At 36.7% G+C, this 15,350-nt stretch overlaps 1 protein-coding gene across 4 annotated transcripts in view; it reads right to left on the minus strand.

Annotated features, from left to right (window-relative positions):
• PHKB (phosphorylase kinase regulatory subunit beta) overlaps positions 1-15,350 on the minus strand; it is a 257,076-nt gene that overhangs the window by 201,048 nt on the left and 40,678 nt on the right. For all 4 annotated transcript variants that reach the window (XR_007514667.1, XM_049864306.1, XM_049864304.1 and 1 more), the window contains 2 exons: positions 7,493-7,592; positions 1,510-1,617 (listed from right to left, as the gene is read on the minus strand). Coding sequence is in view for 3 of the 4 variants with exons in the window: in XM_049864306.1 (XP_049720263.1) it covers positions 1,510-1,617; positions 7,493-7,592 (208 nt within the window). In the remaining variant the exon portion in view is untranslated. The remainder of the gene's footprint in view (positions 1-1,509; positions 1,618-7,492; positions 7,593-15,350) is intronic.

A 15,350-nucleotide genomic window follows, 5' to 3' on the forward strand; every position in this document is an offset into this window, starting at 1 on the left:
TTTTGTAGCAAAACATCAGCAAACATCAAGCCAACATTTATTTAACACCTGCGATATGTCAGGTTGCAATTCCTGTGCAGTGCGAACAGTTAGCATGCTCAGCTGCCAACCAAAAGGTTGAAGCCTGGTGGTTTAAGTCTATCCAGAGGAATCCCAGAAGAATGGCCTGAGGATCTAATTCCGAAAAATCAGTCAGTGACAATCCTATGGAGCATAGTTGTATTCTGACACACACAGGGTTGCCATGAGTCAGAGTCGGCTTGACAGCAACTGATTTGGTTTTTCTGGTTTTGTGTGTCAGGTACTGACCTTAAATTCTGGGATACGAAGACAAATGAGCCATGATCTTCTAAAAACTCTATTTCAGATAGTAAACATATTTCTGTCAAAGCAAAAAGCACATCAAACCTACTTACCTTACAGTTACAAGGTTAAGGTAAAGACTACACATTTATTTAATACAAATTCCCCAAGGAACTGGTCACAAATAATTGTACTCAACCCTTGACAAGAATTTCTTCTGCATTTAAATGGAGGCACTGCACTTTCTGTATTTGGATGAGTCATACTAAAGTAAAACAGTGCAGATTTCTAGAAAGAAAGGGTCTATAAAAAGGAGATATTCCCATTTTAGTAGGAAATGCATGAATAATAAGGATTCTGTTCAAAGACTGCAGAACCAAATGATGAACAGGAAGAACACCCAGTAACAGTATACATCATCGTATTTGTACCCTAGAAACAAGGCCACAGGATGCCTAGCTAAGAATGATACACAGATGTGAAAGGAAAAAAGGTGAAAGACGACACGAAATCCTACAGTGCATTCTTAGCACAGGTATAAAATTTAACATAACACAAAATTTACGGACTCCAGAAATGCCTTTTGGAGTTGCATTTCAACGGTATACATTTGGCTTTACTGAAGGCTAGTATATTTAAAAATCCACAGCAGTGTGAGAAAAACTTGATTTGTTGTTATACCACTGTCAACTATATTTCCTCCTCTAGTCCCTAAGTGACAAAAATTCTTCTAAGATAAGAAGTAAAAACTTTTGTTACTGAGAGAGCTGTAGGCTTTCTGCGCCTGGATACCAACGGTACTATAAATCTACCTCGCAGCACTTTCTGCTTGAGGACCAAGAACCCACAGTCAGATTTAATGTTTACAGCAACTAACAGCCCCTGTGGTTACCATTTCACTTTCTTCATTTCACTGGTGATTTTCTACTTCTGTGCTGAACAAGGAGCCCTGGTGGCTCAGTGGTTCAGAGTTCGGCTGCTAACCAAGAGCTCAGCAGTTTGAATCCACCAGTCGCTCCTTGGAAACCCTATGGGGCAGTTCTACTCTGGTCTACAGGGTCTCCGCAAGTCGGAATCAACTGGAAGGCAATGGGCTTTTTGGTATTCTAAACAATTTATGAAATATTACTTTTTGTAAAACTGTAAATAGCCTCAAGTCTTCTATGATGTGAAGAATAGAGAAGAAAGAAATTTGTAACCTTTTACCTGGAGGTGACCATACTCCTCATAAGAGAAGAATTCATCTCCTGTGTGCACGTTGAAGACAGAGTGCAGACACGTCGTCGGGCGTGGATCCTGTTTAAACTGCTGGACCTGGAATTAAATACAAAGTGTAAATAACGCCAGCAATTCACACACACACTCATCCAAGATTAGAGGTTATAATTTATTTCTGATGAGATCCTTTAAAGAAGGAAGCTACAGCTAACAGGCAGTGGCCTGAGCAAAGCAGAACTGCCACCTTAACTGAAGAAATAAATCACAGAAAAAGCTCACAACTGCTAACTGAACAGTTAACACAAATGTTGCAAATTTAATTAATGTTTCACAAACAGCAACTCAAGTACAGTAGGGAGCGTAACAATGCAGTGGCAAAGTCTTTTGCAATATTTTGCATTTTCTTTTATTTCAGAGTCAGATAATGGTTTACTTTGTAGGAAGGAATTTCAGTAATTTGCATCCCATGGTACAACTATTTGTAAATGCTTAAATGACATCCATAATTTAAAAAAGTGCTTCGGGCCATATTCCATTTCATTAAGTGTTCAAAACTTCAAATGCTATTTCCTTCTCTAAGGGCCATAAATTTTAATCCATGCTCCTGTCAACGTGTTTTCATTTCCCTGTTTCAGTAGTCTCATTAGGAAGGCACCAAGTCCAAGGGAAGATAGCCCACACGCCTTCATTTATTAACACAGTGGAAAACATAACCATTTTGGAATGCTAAATAAATACTAAGTAATCTGGCAAATTCCAAGGACAAAAAAATCTACTCACTTTCTTAGGACCTATTCAATTTAACCTGACAAATATTTACTGTTATCAGTTATGTGCTAAGTATTGTGCTAGTCACTGAAAGTATAAGATAAACAGAAACAGAGAATGAATAGGATGATATACAACTGTACATGAAGGCAATTGTTTTCTCCTATTTTTGAAAAGATATGAATGGTAATACCTGAGTGGTCATTATTTTGCCTTGTTTCATTCGACTAAGGAACCACATGGATACATATTCTTTTCTTCGTCTCCCAAGATTCTTCATTTTACCTGGGTCCACAATCAACACCCACGGATGCAGCAGTCAAGAAATTAAATGACTCATTGCATTGGGCAAATCTGCTGTAAAAGACCTCTTTAACATGTTGAAAAGCAAAGACTTCACCTCGAAGACTAAGGTGCACACCTAACAAGAAAATTCTTTTCATCCTTAAAAATCTATCTGAAGAAAATGCCTCCTATTACAAGTCCTCTCTGAACCCCAACCAAAATCTGTTTTTCTGGGTACTTATCCCTCAGTTACTTTTCTTGCCTTGTACTTAAATTATCTGTCTGTATCTCTCACTATCTTGTAAGCTTCTGGAAGCTACACTGTCCAATACGATAGTTAAAAGCTGTATGTGGCTAATTAAATTATAATTAATCAAAATTAAATTAAATTTAAAAATTAGCTCTTAAGTCACATTAGCTACACTTTGAGTGCTCAACAGCCACTACTGGCCACCATATTGTTCAAAAACAGTAAGGTAGGGCACTGTGATCAGCACGGAAAGTTCTACTGGACACCACTGTTCTATGGGCCTGATACACCTTTGCATTCTCCAAGGGCCTTGTACAAACAAATATACCCGTCCTACGCTTTTTTTTTTTTTTTTTATGCTAGAAGTACGGTATCAACCTGAACAAAGTCAGGACCTATCAGTAGGTAGTCAGGACTAAGAGAATGAATGTACAGGTGGTAGTGTTGGTTCTCTCTATAAAGTGACCAACCCATCCAGTGTTAACTCAGAGCAAGTGGCTATCTGTTTTCAACATCTGAAATGGCTGGCAATAGGTTTAAACTACACCAATAGAAATGTGGTCATATGCTACCTTTTTTAGACCATCATGTTTATTATCTCAAATTTCTGACCATTATTCTGGGCTCCTATACAAAAATATAGTTAAGTTAAAGCAAAATACATTTTGCCTACCTGATAGGGGTGTAAAAGGATAAGGTTTTATCAGTTTAATAAAGTGATAGCTTCAGTTTGATAAGGTGATGTTTGTCATTTGTCTTCATGACACGCAAGAACCCAGCATGAAAATTTATATTCAGTCACTGTATCAGGGTAAAACTAACTACTAAATCATTAAATATACTCAAAAAGGAAATTACATAACTATGCTTTGAGTTTTAAAGCTGTTAAAAGGCAAGTAATTTAAATTTTCAGAAAAAAATAAGACCCAAATGCTGTAAGCTTTGAAGATTAATGTGGCATGCTGTATGTCAATTACAAACAAAAAATCCTCTTGAAAGTAGTCAAAAACAAGATGATGTTAACTTGTATTTTATATTGTGTCTGGCATCTGGCAAGTAAAAATGAAAATAATGATTACAGTAAAATTTTCTAGACTAAAGTAAATGCAGTATAATGTTTTTTCCACTTATATTTTACTTAGTTTTTCCCAAAAACCTTTGTTATAGTGAATAAACAGCTTATCATTTGGGAAAAGGTAATAACTGTGTTTTGTCATTTATGCTTAATTTATAGGCTTGAAATACATACTTAGAGGAAAAAAATCATCTCATGAAGAAACCCTGGAAAAAATAAATTTTATAAAATTGTAATGATTCCTCATGAATTAGGAATTACTTATTAATATTTTAAGCAAAGAATTTTTAAAACAGATATTTAGGCATAGCAACATTCATAGCCCACTGTAATACAAATCTCAGCCCTGCAAACTACTGCCTGCAGATGGAATCTACTATGAAAAACTGACTGCTGCTTCTTAAGTAGTATCGGAAAAGAGAGGTAAGGAGAAAATAAGTATGTGAAAGTTTAGAGGTAAAAATACCTAACGCGAATAAATAGGCATTGGACTAGTGGTAAGGCCATAACAGACAGAAATCAGATGGGTCTACATGCTGCAAAGCAAAGACAATTCCACTTACTCACTCAGATTTATAATCAGTTAAAACTATCCCTTTTAGCTAGTGATTTTGGAAAATCCGTTAGGCATTGTGTTTTATGATGAGAAGTAGATAAAAGTGGAGAAGTCTTAGACTTCTGAGGTCATGATTTTATTCTAGAAGACAAAGAGCATGAGGCCTGAGACAGAATATCAAATGAACATTACAAATGTTTCACTTTAATTTTCTTTAAATAAAAGCAGAAAGGTAAATATTTCACATTTGTAGTATGTCAACATTTCCTACTGTTATTGAATCACGAAGGAAACAGCCAAGACAGAGGAGGGAAATGGTGAGCACCAGTAAGAGGTAAAGGTGTGGTGGGAGGCAGTGGCCACATCGTTCAGCCTTCCTGAGTTGGTTTCGCACAGTCACAGGAATAGCCTTTCTTTCTTACTCCAAAACGTCATAGGGATAAAGAATGACCATGGCAATGAAAATGCTTTAACATCTGTAAAACATCTTTTACTTAAAAGAATACCAAAAGTCTGCATTACATGGTACGTATACCCAGGATAAGGAGCCCCGGTGGTGCAGTGGTTAAGCACTGGGCTGTTAACCAAAAGGTCAGCAGTTCAAACCCACCAGCAGCTCAGTGGGAGAAAGATGTGGCAACTAGCTCCTGTGGATTACAGCCTTGGAAACCCTATGGGCAGTTCTACTCTGTTCTATAGGGTCGCTATGAGTCAAAATCAACTCGATGGCAATGGGCTTTGGTGTGGTTTATACCCAGTATGACCCATACCTTCTTACAACTCGCACTTCCTTTAATGGTCTGCCATCATACCCACTTTGGAAAAGGAACGCTAACCCTTCATAATTTAAGGAATTTAAGGCAGTTTAAGTCACATTCAAGCTGTAATTAAAAGGAACATAAATGTGAAGACAGGAAGGCTGAATATTATTTACAAAGGGCCATTAATTGGCTAAACAAGTTACAGAGAAAAAACTTAAAACTGTTCCATCAATCATCTTCTTTCTAATAAGCATTCCAGTTTAAGTCTGTGGAGTTGTTTCGCAAACATTAAATTCATGGCTATTACAACTCTGGCTTGAAAGGAAAGTATTCATAAAGACATTAGGCATTTAAGAGATGATACTTGTGAATAAACAGCAAGTTCTCAAACACAGAAAAAATAACTTTAATCACAATTATACAATTACTTCAATATAACAGATGACATATTAGTTTAATTCAAGTTTGTCAATCTATTTCCCACTACATTATTCCAAGTATCCAAAAAACCTTCGCAACAAAGATTTGCAGTATCTGATCTCAGTAGACAAATTATAGGTTTGTCATGCATCTCTATTATCTGCTTATGAATAAATTTACTTTTTTGCTAACTAACATTACCTTGATGCCATATTCTGGTGGCAGAATTTTTTTTTAAGTTTTTGCTTCATATACAGGTCTTCAGGAGAAAATTTGCTATCAACTTTTTATGCTTTCTTAAGCATAAATTAAAACAATATAAAGATATTTACATGATAAAAATACATAATATTAAGTGATCAAACTGATGACATATTTACTGATGTGCATCTTTGCTAAGATGTAGAAATTGGAAACACATCTGAAGTCTGCGGTCTAACTGGAGCAGGAATAATGGTAACTGGGGAAGGACAACAGTAACAAAATTACTGCACGCTCACCTGGTGCCAGGCCCGGAGCTGGCTGCTTTCTGCACCTTATGTCCTATTCCTCACGAGAGCCCTAGGAGGGAGGTACTACGAAGCCCCATACTTTACAGATGAAAAAACTCAGACACACAGAAGTTATCCAATTTGCCCAACATCACGTAACCAGCAACAAACTAGAAACCAGCATATTAGTTTATGCTGATTGTGCAGAAAAGAGTTAACAGAGCAGGCTTGAGACTCTATCCTTAGAAAGGCTGGCTTCAAGTTACCCTTTGGCTGGCCACAGGATCTTGGATTTCAGAATGGGTTCCCCGCTCTTCCCTGGTAAAAGTGGCACACCGCCTAATCTGTTCGTATAAACAATGTGGTTTACGTTAAACACTCGCCTTTATTCTGGGAGTCTGAAATTTTGGCTATGTGCTAGGTTAAGGGTGCCTACATGACCAGCACCCCCCCCGCCCCCCCCAAAAAACGGAGCTCTGAGTCTCTAAGGAACTTTCCTGGAAGATAACATTTTATACACGTTGTCACAATTTGATGCTGGGGAATCGAGGGCAGCTTGAGACTCCATGGGAGAGGCCTGTTGAAGCCTGGTGCCTAACATCCTCTGGATGTGGCCCATGTGTCCTTTCCCCTTGATGGCTGTCCTTTGCCTCCTCTCATGGTAATATGTTATAGCCAGGAGCACAACTACGCTGAGTCCTACGAGTCCTCCTAATCAATCATCAAATCTGGGGGTGGTCTTGGGGGCACTCACGCCAACCTGCATATGTGAACATTTATTATATTAGGGCCTGAGGACACAGAAATGCAGGCAAGTAGGGGGGAATACCATGTTATATTTGTATAGAGCTTTACAGTTTTTTTTTTTTTTTTTACAGTTTAAAAGGTGTTATTTCCTATACTATTTTAATTTTCACAATAACCCTTTGAATTTCTTAACATGCAGAGAAAATCCTAGCTTCTTTGCACATAAATAAAGAATATTTATGAACAAGTTCCCTTCAGCCAAAGTGATTCACATGTCCAAAAGTAATTTTGATAAAAGTTTTCCTAAATAGTATAATATTGGTTAGAATTTGGGATTACTGTGTGGTTCCCGGGAAACTGGATGCTTATCAAGCAAATACCAGATGCAAAACACAAAAAATTCAAGTCTAAATAATAATTCTCAAGCATCTCTGGCTTAAGGTGTTCCTTCAATTTCAGGATTTCAGAACCCTGAGCTTGGAAGGCAGGCTGCTTCAACCCTCCTACACTGCCCTAAGCTGTGGCTTTACCTTTCTTCTTCAGAAAATGCTATTGCTATTGGTTAAATTAATCCTTTAGAAAGACATGAGAACTCCAGTCCACGCTGCGGTGTTTTACCTTATCAGCCTGACGCATATAGCAGTAGAGAATTCCTCTCATACATTTTACAGCCGAATGCTCCAGCTCATGGGTCCTTCCCTTGTCATCGTCAATGCGCCTGGATGAGAGAGATAACTCATAAAACAAATTGGAAATGCATATGAAAAGGAAGCAGGGCTTCTGATAATTAAGTATTTAACTGTCTGACTAATCCTGTGTTCTGATGACGTCTACTAATTCCTTCACAGTGAAATTCCATTTTCACAGCAGATGTAGAACTGTTGCAATTAAAAAAAATTCCAAGATGAAACTCGTGCAGGTTTCTCATCCAAAGATCAATTCTTTTAAGGAAGTAAGCCAGTCACTTTAAAAATAGCATATGATATTTTCCACATTGACTTGGATGAAACTTCACAGCATATTTCTATAATGGAAAAATTCACCAACAGATTTTTAAAATCTACTGTTATAGATCTGAGGTAATTTTTAATACCAATCCCTTTAGGTTATGCAATAGCCACTTGGATTCAAGGAGGCTGGGGTTAAGGAGGCACATGCCTTGTATTTAGTAAGACTCTGCCATATGTTTAATACGGCTAGAGTGGCACTTTAGTTCACAGTCAAGGGTGCCTTCAATTAAACGTACATCCAGTACTAGCTGGTTTCATCTCCTTGAAACTGCAAGGTATAAATCTTTAATGGAAAAAAATATATATACATATGTGAGACAACTATAAATAGTTTCAACCAGTGAAAGGGCAGCTTTAGCTTGTTGGAGTAAATCACTGAGTTATTATTTGGTGAGAATGCTGATGAGGAGACCCTGGTGGTGTAGTGGTTAAGTGCTATGGCTGCTAACCAAAGGGCTGGCAGTTGGAATCCGCCAGGCATTCCTTGGAAACTCTATGGGGCAGTTCTACTCTGTCCTATAGGGTCGCTGTGAGTCAGAATCGCCTCGAAGGCACTGGGTTTGGGTTTAATGCTGATGACATAACATCATAATATAATAATAAGGGCTATAATTTACTGAAATCTTCCTTTATGCTAGGTACTTTGATCACTCATTTACATACATTATCTCATTTAATCATTAAAGTAATCCGTTTTTTTTTTTTTTTTTGCTGAGGAAGTTGGAGCTGGGAGAGGATAAACAATTGTCTATGGTTAAAGGGCTAGTTGTGGAGTGGGATCTGAATATAAATGCCCCAAATTCCAAAGCCCAAGTTCACACACATGATAAAAAAAAAAAAAAAAAAAAGTATTTTACAATGAGTGTAAGTTCTGAGACAGAACACTTCTGAGGATAAGTTTTCATGGGCAACCAATCAGGCCATTTTGACTGGTAGTTCCAACACTGTTATATTATGTTTGGTTTAAAAGTGCTGAAAATAGAGCACTTCTTTTTGGTCAGTTTATTTGTCAGAAACAGTAACACAGCAACAGAGAAAAACATCCTTAGAAAATGGAGGGTCATTATAACGCTTCCTCGAACAGGAAAGTTGAGTGAAACCATGACCTAATGCAACCTGAATCTCTACAATCCAACCCCTACCTAAAAACCTACATTTTGAATTTTTCTGACAACTGTTAAAAGTACAAAATATTTGCTCATTCACCTATTTACTGATCGCCTACTATGTGCTGTAACACTGCTATATATCAGGGACAGGACAGTGAGCAAGATGAATATGGTCTCTGCCATCAAGGGACTTACAACCTACTGGAGAAGAAAGTAATCAATAAAAATAATCGATGATGAGGGCTATGATCAGGGTAGACAGGGCAGTTCAGCTGAAATGTAGAGGGCACAGATGAATGGTGAGTTAGGCAGGAAAATTACCCTGGATCCAATGAACAGAACAGACTGGAGAAATTTGAAGACCAGTTGTGGGTAGTTATAACAATCCAAATAAGATATAATAATGGAAATACATATTTGAAGGTTAAAATTAGGTATAAAGAAGGTACTTTTAAAATTAAGAATATTTCATACTGATCTACAGGCTTTGAGAAAACTTTGGTAGGAAAAAAATCATTACAAGACCATTCCTATAAAATTAATGTTTTTCCTGGAGAATAGTTATATAAATTCAAAGTGTCCAGAAAAAAGTTCAAAATAACTACATAGCATTTAGGCTTCTGGCTAAGAAAACAAGCAAACAAAAAAATGATATCAAAATTGCCATAAAATTGGACAAAATAAGTGAGGCAATGCTTTCATTCATTACAGAACAGCTGCACAAGCCTGGAAAGGGATAAGGATAAGGTGCTGGCTCTTGGCCTGGGGAAAATTCCCCACAGCAAGCTGGTCTTCAAGCAAAGCATGGTACTCCACTGAGCTTAAACAGATATCAGATCTACAAGAAAGAATGAAGAGCAACAGAAATGTTAATTGAGTATTAAAAAGTGTTTTCTCATAATTTCCTTAGAAGACACTCATTGTTTAGAGCAAAATTAACAACACTTTAAGATGGGAAGTGTCAGGTATGAAATAAGAAGAGGGACATGTGAAATGCGAGGTAAGAGGTATAAAATGGTACAACATTGACTAAATGGACTTTGAGACAATAAAGATGCATATTGTTAGCCCTAGAGCAACACTAAACAATAATAAAAAGAGGTACAGCTAAAAAGGCGATGGTGAAATAAAGTGGAATGCTAAAACTATGCTATTAACCCAAATGGTGACAGCGAGATGGCAGACTTAAACCTAACCACATCAATAATTACACTAAAAGTAAATGGATTAAGCACTCCATTTAAAAGGGGTGACATTTCCTAGCGATGAAATGGTTAATCAGAAAGATATGCCAGTCTAAATATATACGCAACTGATAACCAAAATTAAAAATTCACAAAGCAAAAATGATACAACTAAAAGGAGAAACAAGAGACAAAATACACATGATAGTTGGAAACGATTTTTAACATCTCTTTCTCAAAAAATTACAGAATAGGTCTACAGATATCTGAGGTTATACTAAGCCCAGGTGCTAGGAGTTCACAGTTGAACAGAACCATGGGTATCTGTATAATAAGATGAGTCAATGCTGAGCTTGAATGGGGGCAGGATGAAAAGAGGTATCTAATTTAGCATTAAACTCAAGAAGACTTCCAGAATATCAGGCTTGAGCTGATTGAAAACAGATACACAAAACAACCATGAAAAAAGAGTAGAAGTGTTATTCCAGAGAGAAGGAACAGGATGAAAAAAGGCAAAAAGTCATGGGTAAGCATGGTGTACACAGAGAACTACTAATTTTTGGCATTTAAAGAGTAGGTGGAAATTGTGATGAAGGTGCAGAGAGGCCAAGTAATAGTGGGCTTTGTCTGCCATGTTTAGGAGTCAGGGCTTGATTCTATAGGCAGCACAGAGCCAGGAAAGGGTCTAAAGGAAGACAGCAACATAGTTGGATTTGTGTCTTAGGTACAGCCCTCTTAGGTAGATGTTAAAAAAAAAGGGGGGGGGAACAAAAATAGAGACAGACGGAATCGTTAGATACCAACTGCAATAGTATAGGCAAAAGGGGATGAGGAAGGAAGGAGGTAGGAAACGAGTCTAAGAAATATTTATGAAGTAAAATTGGCAGATATCAGTGCATTGTTTTGAGTGACTGGGTGCATGGTGATGCCATTCACTGAGACTGATAAAACAGCGAAAGAGATGATGTCATGGATTGAATTATGTCCCTCAGAAAATGTGTGTATCAGTTTGGCTGGGCCTTGATTCCTGGTATTTTGTGTATAAGTTGTAAATCCTGCCTCTATGATGTTAATAAGGGAGGATGGGCAGCAGTTGTGTTAGTGAGGCAGGACTCAATCTGTAAGATTGGATTGTGTCTTGAGGCAATCTCTTGAGATATAAAAGAAAGAAGCAAGCGGAAAGACAGGGGGACCTCATACCACCAAGAAAGCAGTGCCCGGAGCAGAGCGCGTCCTTTGGACTCAGGGTCCCTGCGCAGAGAAGCTTCTAGTCCAGGGGAACATTGATGAAAAGGCCAACAGAACAGAAAGACTTCCCCTGGAGTTGACACCTGAATTTGGACTTTCAGCCTATTTTACTGAAAGAAAATAAACTTCTCTTTGTTAAAGCCATCCACTTGTGCTATTTCAGTTTATAGCAGCACTAGTTGACTAAGACAGATGGTTTGATTCAACTTAGACTGAACCACTTACTCTGTGGAAGCTCTAGAGACTTAGCTCTGAGTGGGACAGACACTAACCTTGGTGTGTCATATGCCACTGTGGGCTCTAGTAACCATCAGCCAGAGCTGTCATATGCTACGACCAAATGTCTGCCTAACAGTAAACACTCAATGTTGTTTGAGTAAATGAAGGAATGTGTAAGAAATCATTAGGTTTGTTTGTTTTATTCTCTGGTCAGACATTTCTGTGTATTCATTTTACTTTCATTATCATTCAATTTGAAATATTTTCTAATTTCCCTTGTGACTTATTCTTTGACCAAAGTCTATTCTGGAGTATGTTGTTTCACTGCCAAATATTTGCGGCTTTCTAAATACCTCATAATTATTGACATCTAATTTAATTCCATTATGGTCAAAAAACATGACCTGTAAGATTTCAGAGTTTTGGCATTTACTAGGATTTATTTTATGTCCCAGCATCCGGTCAATCTTGGTGACTGCTCCTTGTGCACTTAAAAAGGACGTGTATTCTGAAGTTATTGGGTGCAGGGCTCTATAAATGTCAGTTAGAGTAGGTTTTCAATAGTTTTGTTCAAATTCCCTTTATTCGCATTGTTTCGTTCTGTTATTGAGAGAGGGGTGTTAAAAATTATTTCTGACAGTGGTGCAGATTTATCTTTTTTTTTTTTGCTCTATTTGTAAGTTTTTGTGTTGTGAATTTTGAACTTCCATAATTAGATGTATACATATTTCAAATTTCAAACATTAGAGGTTCTTAAGCTAACCAGGAAGTAGAACTTAAAAGTATTACATAATTAATATTTCTAATATGCTGTAGGGTGGCTATAAGGCAGAACTGACTCAATGGCAATGGGTTTTTTTTTTTTTAATATGCTGAGGAGCCTTGGTTATGCAGTGCTTAAAAGCTCAGCAGCTAATCAAAAGGTTGGCAGTTAGTATCCACCAACTGCTTCTTGGAAACCCTATAGGGCAGTTCTACTCTGTCCTACAGGGTCACTATGAGTTGGAAATTGACTCAGTGGCAATGGATTTTTAATACACTGGGCCTCTATGTCCACCTTGCTTTCCTCCTTTCTTGTCTAAGTCTCTACTTTCATATGTATATACTCTCTAGCAATTTCATCTTTAATTTCTTTAATGGGCCAAAATATTAACTGGAAGTAGTCTTTAAAATACACGATGTGTCTGAGCATAAAGCTTTATATTCTAAGGTTTAATTTAAAATCAATTGATCCCAGTTTATACCTCTTGCTTTGAAAAAAAGGAACAAAAAAATGGAATAGCTAAAGTAAAACTATTAAACTGGGTTAATGTGTTCCTCTGCTCATAAGTTTCTTTTTTATTATGGATCAATGACCTTCAAAAGGCAAATAAGATTTACAAACTACTGAAAAATAAAAGCTGTTTACTCATTAGTTCACTTAATCTTAACTAAAATATCTGGAGATTATACTCCTTGATAAAAAGCATAACCTGTCTCCTTAAAATGTACTCTGTAATTACCCTCTCCACCTGGTCCAACTGCGTGTCTCACAGACTGCTACTCAGAATAATGATTATCATTTTAACATATTATGGTGAATGTCAGTAAAAAGAAAATTACTCGTCATTAGCACTTCGTTCCTCCGTATGCAGGCACTGCGGGAAAACCAGCATGAGTTTGCTCACTATTCTATTTTTCCTTCTGATGTCACACACAAGTATATTAACAGAGGCAAACCCTGGAGTGAATGACACTGGACCAGGCATTGCTTTATGGAGGAGATGGGACACACATAACAGAGCTGGAGTATCATGAGCTGGAGTATCATGAACTCGGGGAAGTGTTCTGCATATGATCCTTACCTCAACTAAAAATGAAGAATTCAGGAAAAAAACTAAATCAAGTCAGGTTTTTCTAAAACTGTCTTTAAAAATAATTCTCTCTGCTCCTAATTTCAGCAAGTATTAAGCCAAGACTAAATTATTCGAAGATAATGCAACCATGATAAAGAATTCTTCCATTTTAATCAAGTTTTCCTGGTTATCCCATGTTCTGAAAATAAAATGGGAACAAGAAGAATATTTTTCTTCTGACTGAGAAAGAAAAAGAGCGGCTGGATTTCAGTAAAAGTACTTGGACCCTGAGGATGTATTCATTACCTTTCCTAAGATTTAAAGTGAATCTGATGACCTAAAGTGAATCATCTGTTTTCCACCAGAGACCAGCAAGATTCTATTCTCTTTAGCAAGCTGCGTGCACGCAAATTCAAGTTGTAGTGTGATCTGAGGAATGTTTTTAATTTTAAACAGCTAAAAAATGAAAACACTTTAAAATTATTTCTATTAAATAAATACCAATTACAAGCTATGCACAATTGTTGATCAGGTACTTCTATAGTATAAACTGTCAATTTTATATCTAAACCAGAGTTGCATACTCATAAATATATAAGTAGTGAGGAGACTAGATACTTGAGTCTTATCATTGGTGTACTATTTCCCCAGAGACAAGCTTCAAGAAAAATAAAATTATAATCGGAATTTTGCTTGGTAGAATTAGTCACATGACTTGATAATTTAAAAGATTTAAGCTACAGCCACCTAAAACAGCAATAAATCTGTAATTGGGAGAAAACAGGCTGATTTCTTGCAGCAAGCCATCCTCTCTCTCCCTTAGACAGTGCTGGAGCTTTCTGTCAAGCACTGGCTTGAGTTTTCTTTTGTCCAATATACGTACACACTGCAACAGTCCAAACGCATTCATTCAAGTCAATACTCTTTTTGAAAATCATTTACTCTTTGCAAGTGTAAAAAAAGAAAGCTAAATTCCACATTTAACCTCTAAAGAATCAGTTTTTCTTCCAGAAGTTACATGAGAAACAAACAAAAAATGCCAAAAACACTACATGATAAAATTTTAGTGTGATGTAACCTACAGACTCAACTTCTTTTAACAGACTCAGTAGGTTCAAAACAGTTTTAATCTGAACAAGTAGTGATACACATGGAACTGTAACTTAATATATAAGTCACATTTTAAAAAGTCAAACATTAATAAGCTTTTCTTCCCTCCCCTAAAACAAAATCAAATTATAAAATGGACCTACAATATCGCATTTAAGAAAAACAAAAGCTATTTCAAAGTATATTTGAGCAAAGGAATTACTGCATTGTCTCCAACAATAAAGTCTTGACTATATATACCTAGTCAAATAGCACCAAATTATTTTCCTAAATGTGAATGGAATAAGACGACTTTCAATCTTTCAAAACCTTCAGTTCACACACACACACACACACACACACACACACACAAATTCAAACAGATGTGAGGTTTCCTGGACTGTCGGCAAGGCTGATGGAAAAACAATTAGAAAACTCATATTACTCATAATTGCTTAAATTAATAAACTTTGAATTATGTATTAATTATCAAAAAGAGATGGATTTAATTCCTGAAGAGAAAAATTAACTGGCTAATTTTTGAGGAATTCTTCCTAATATAACCTATATGATTTCATCAGCATTTATAAGTAGACTTTAAAACAAAACTTCAATTAATTTTACAACATGGCAATTCTCTAAACAAGTCATCAGAATTTAATATTGTGAAAGCAAAAAGGGTTTCATAATATTTCTATGATAAGTATCTTTGCATTGCTCCCAATGGCAGATCTTTTCCTACAGAAAAATCTGCCACTTTCACTATGTGAAACGGTAAATGA

This window comes from Elephas maximus, chromosome 21, assembly GCF_024166365.1.
Source record: "Elephas maximus indicus isolate mEleMax1 chromosome 21, mEleMax1 primary haplotype, whole genome shotgun sequence".
NCBI lineage: Eukaryota > Metazoa > Chordata > Mammalia > Proboscidea > Elephantidae > Elephas > Elephas maximus.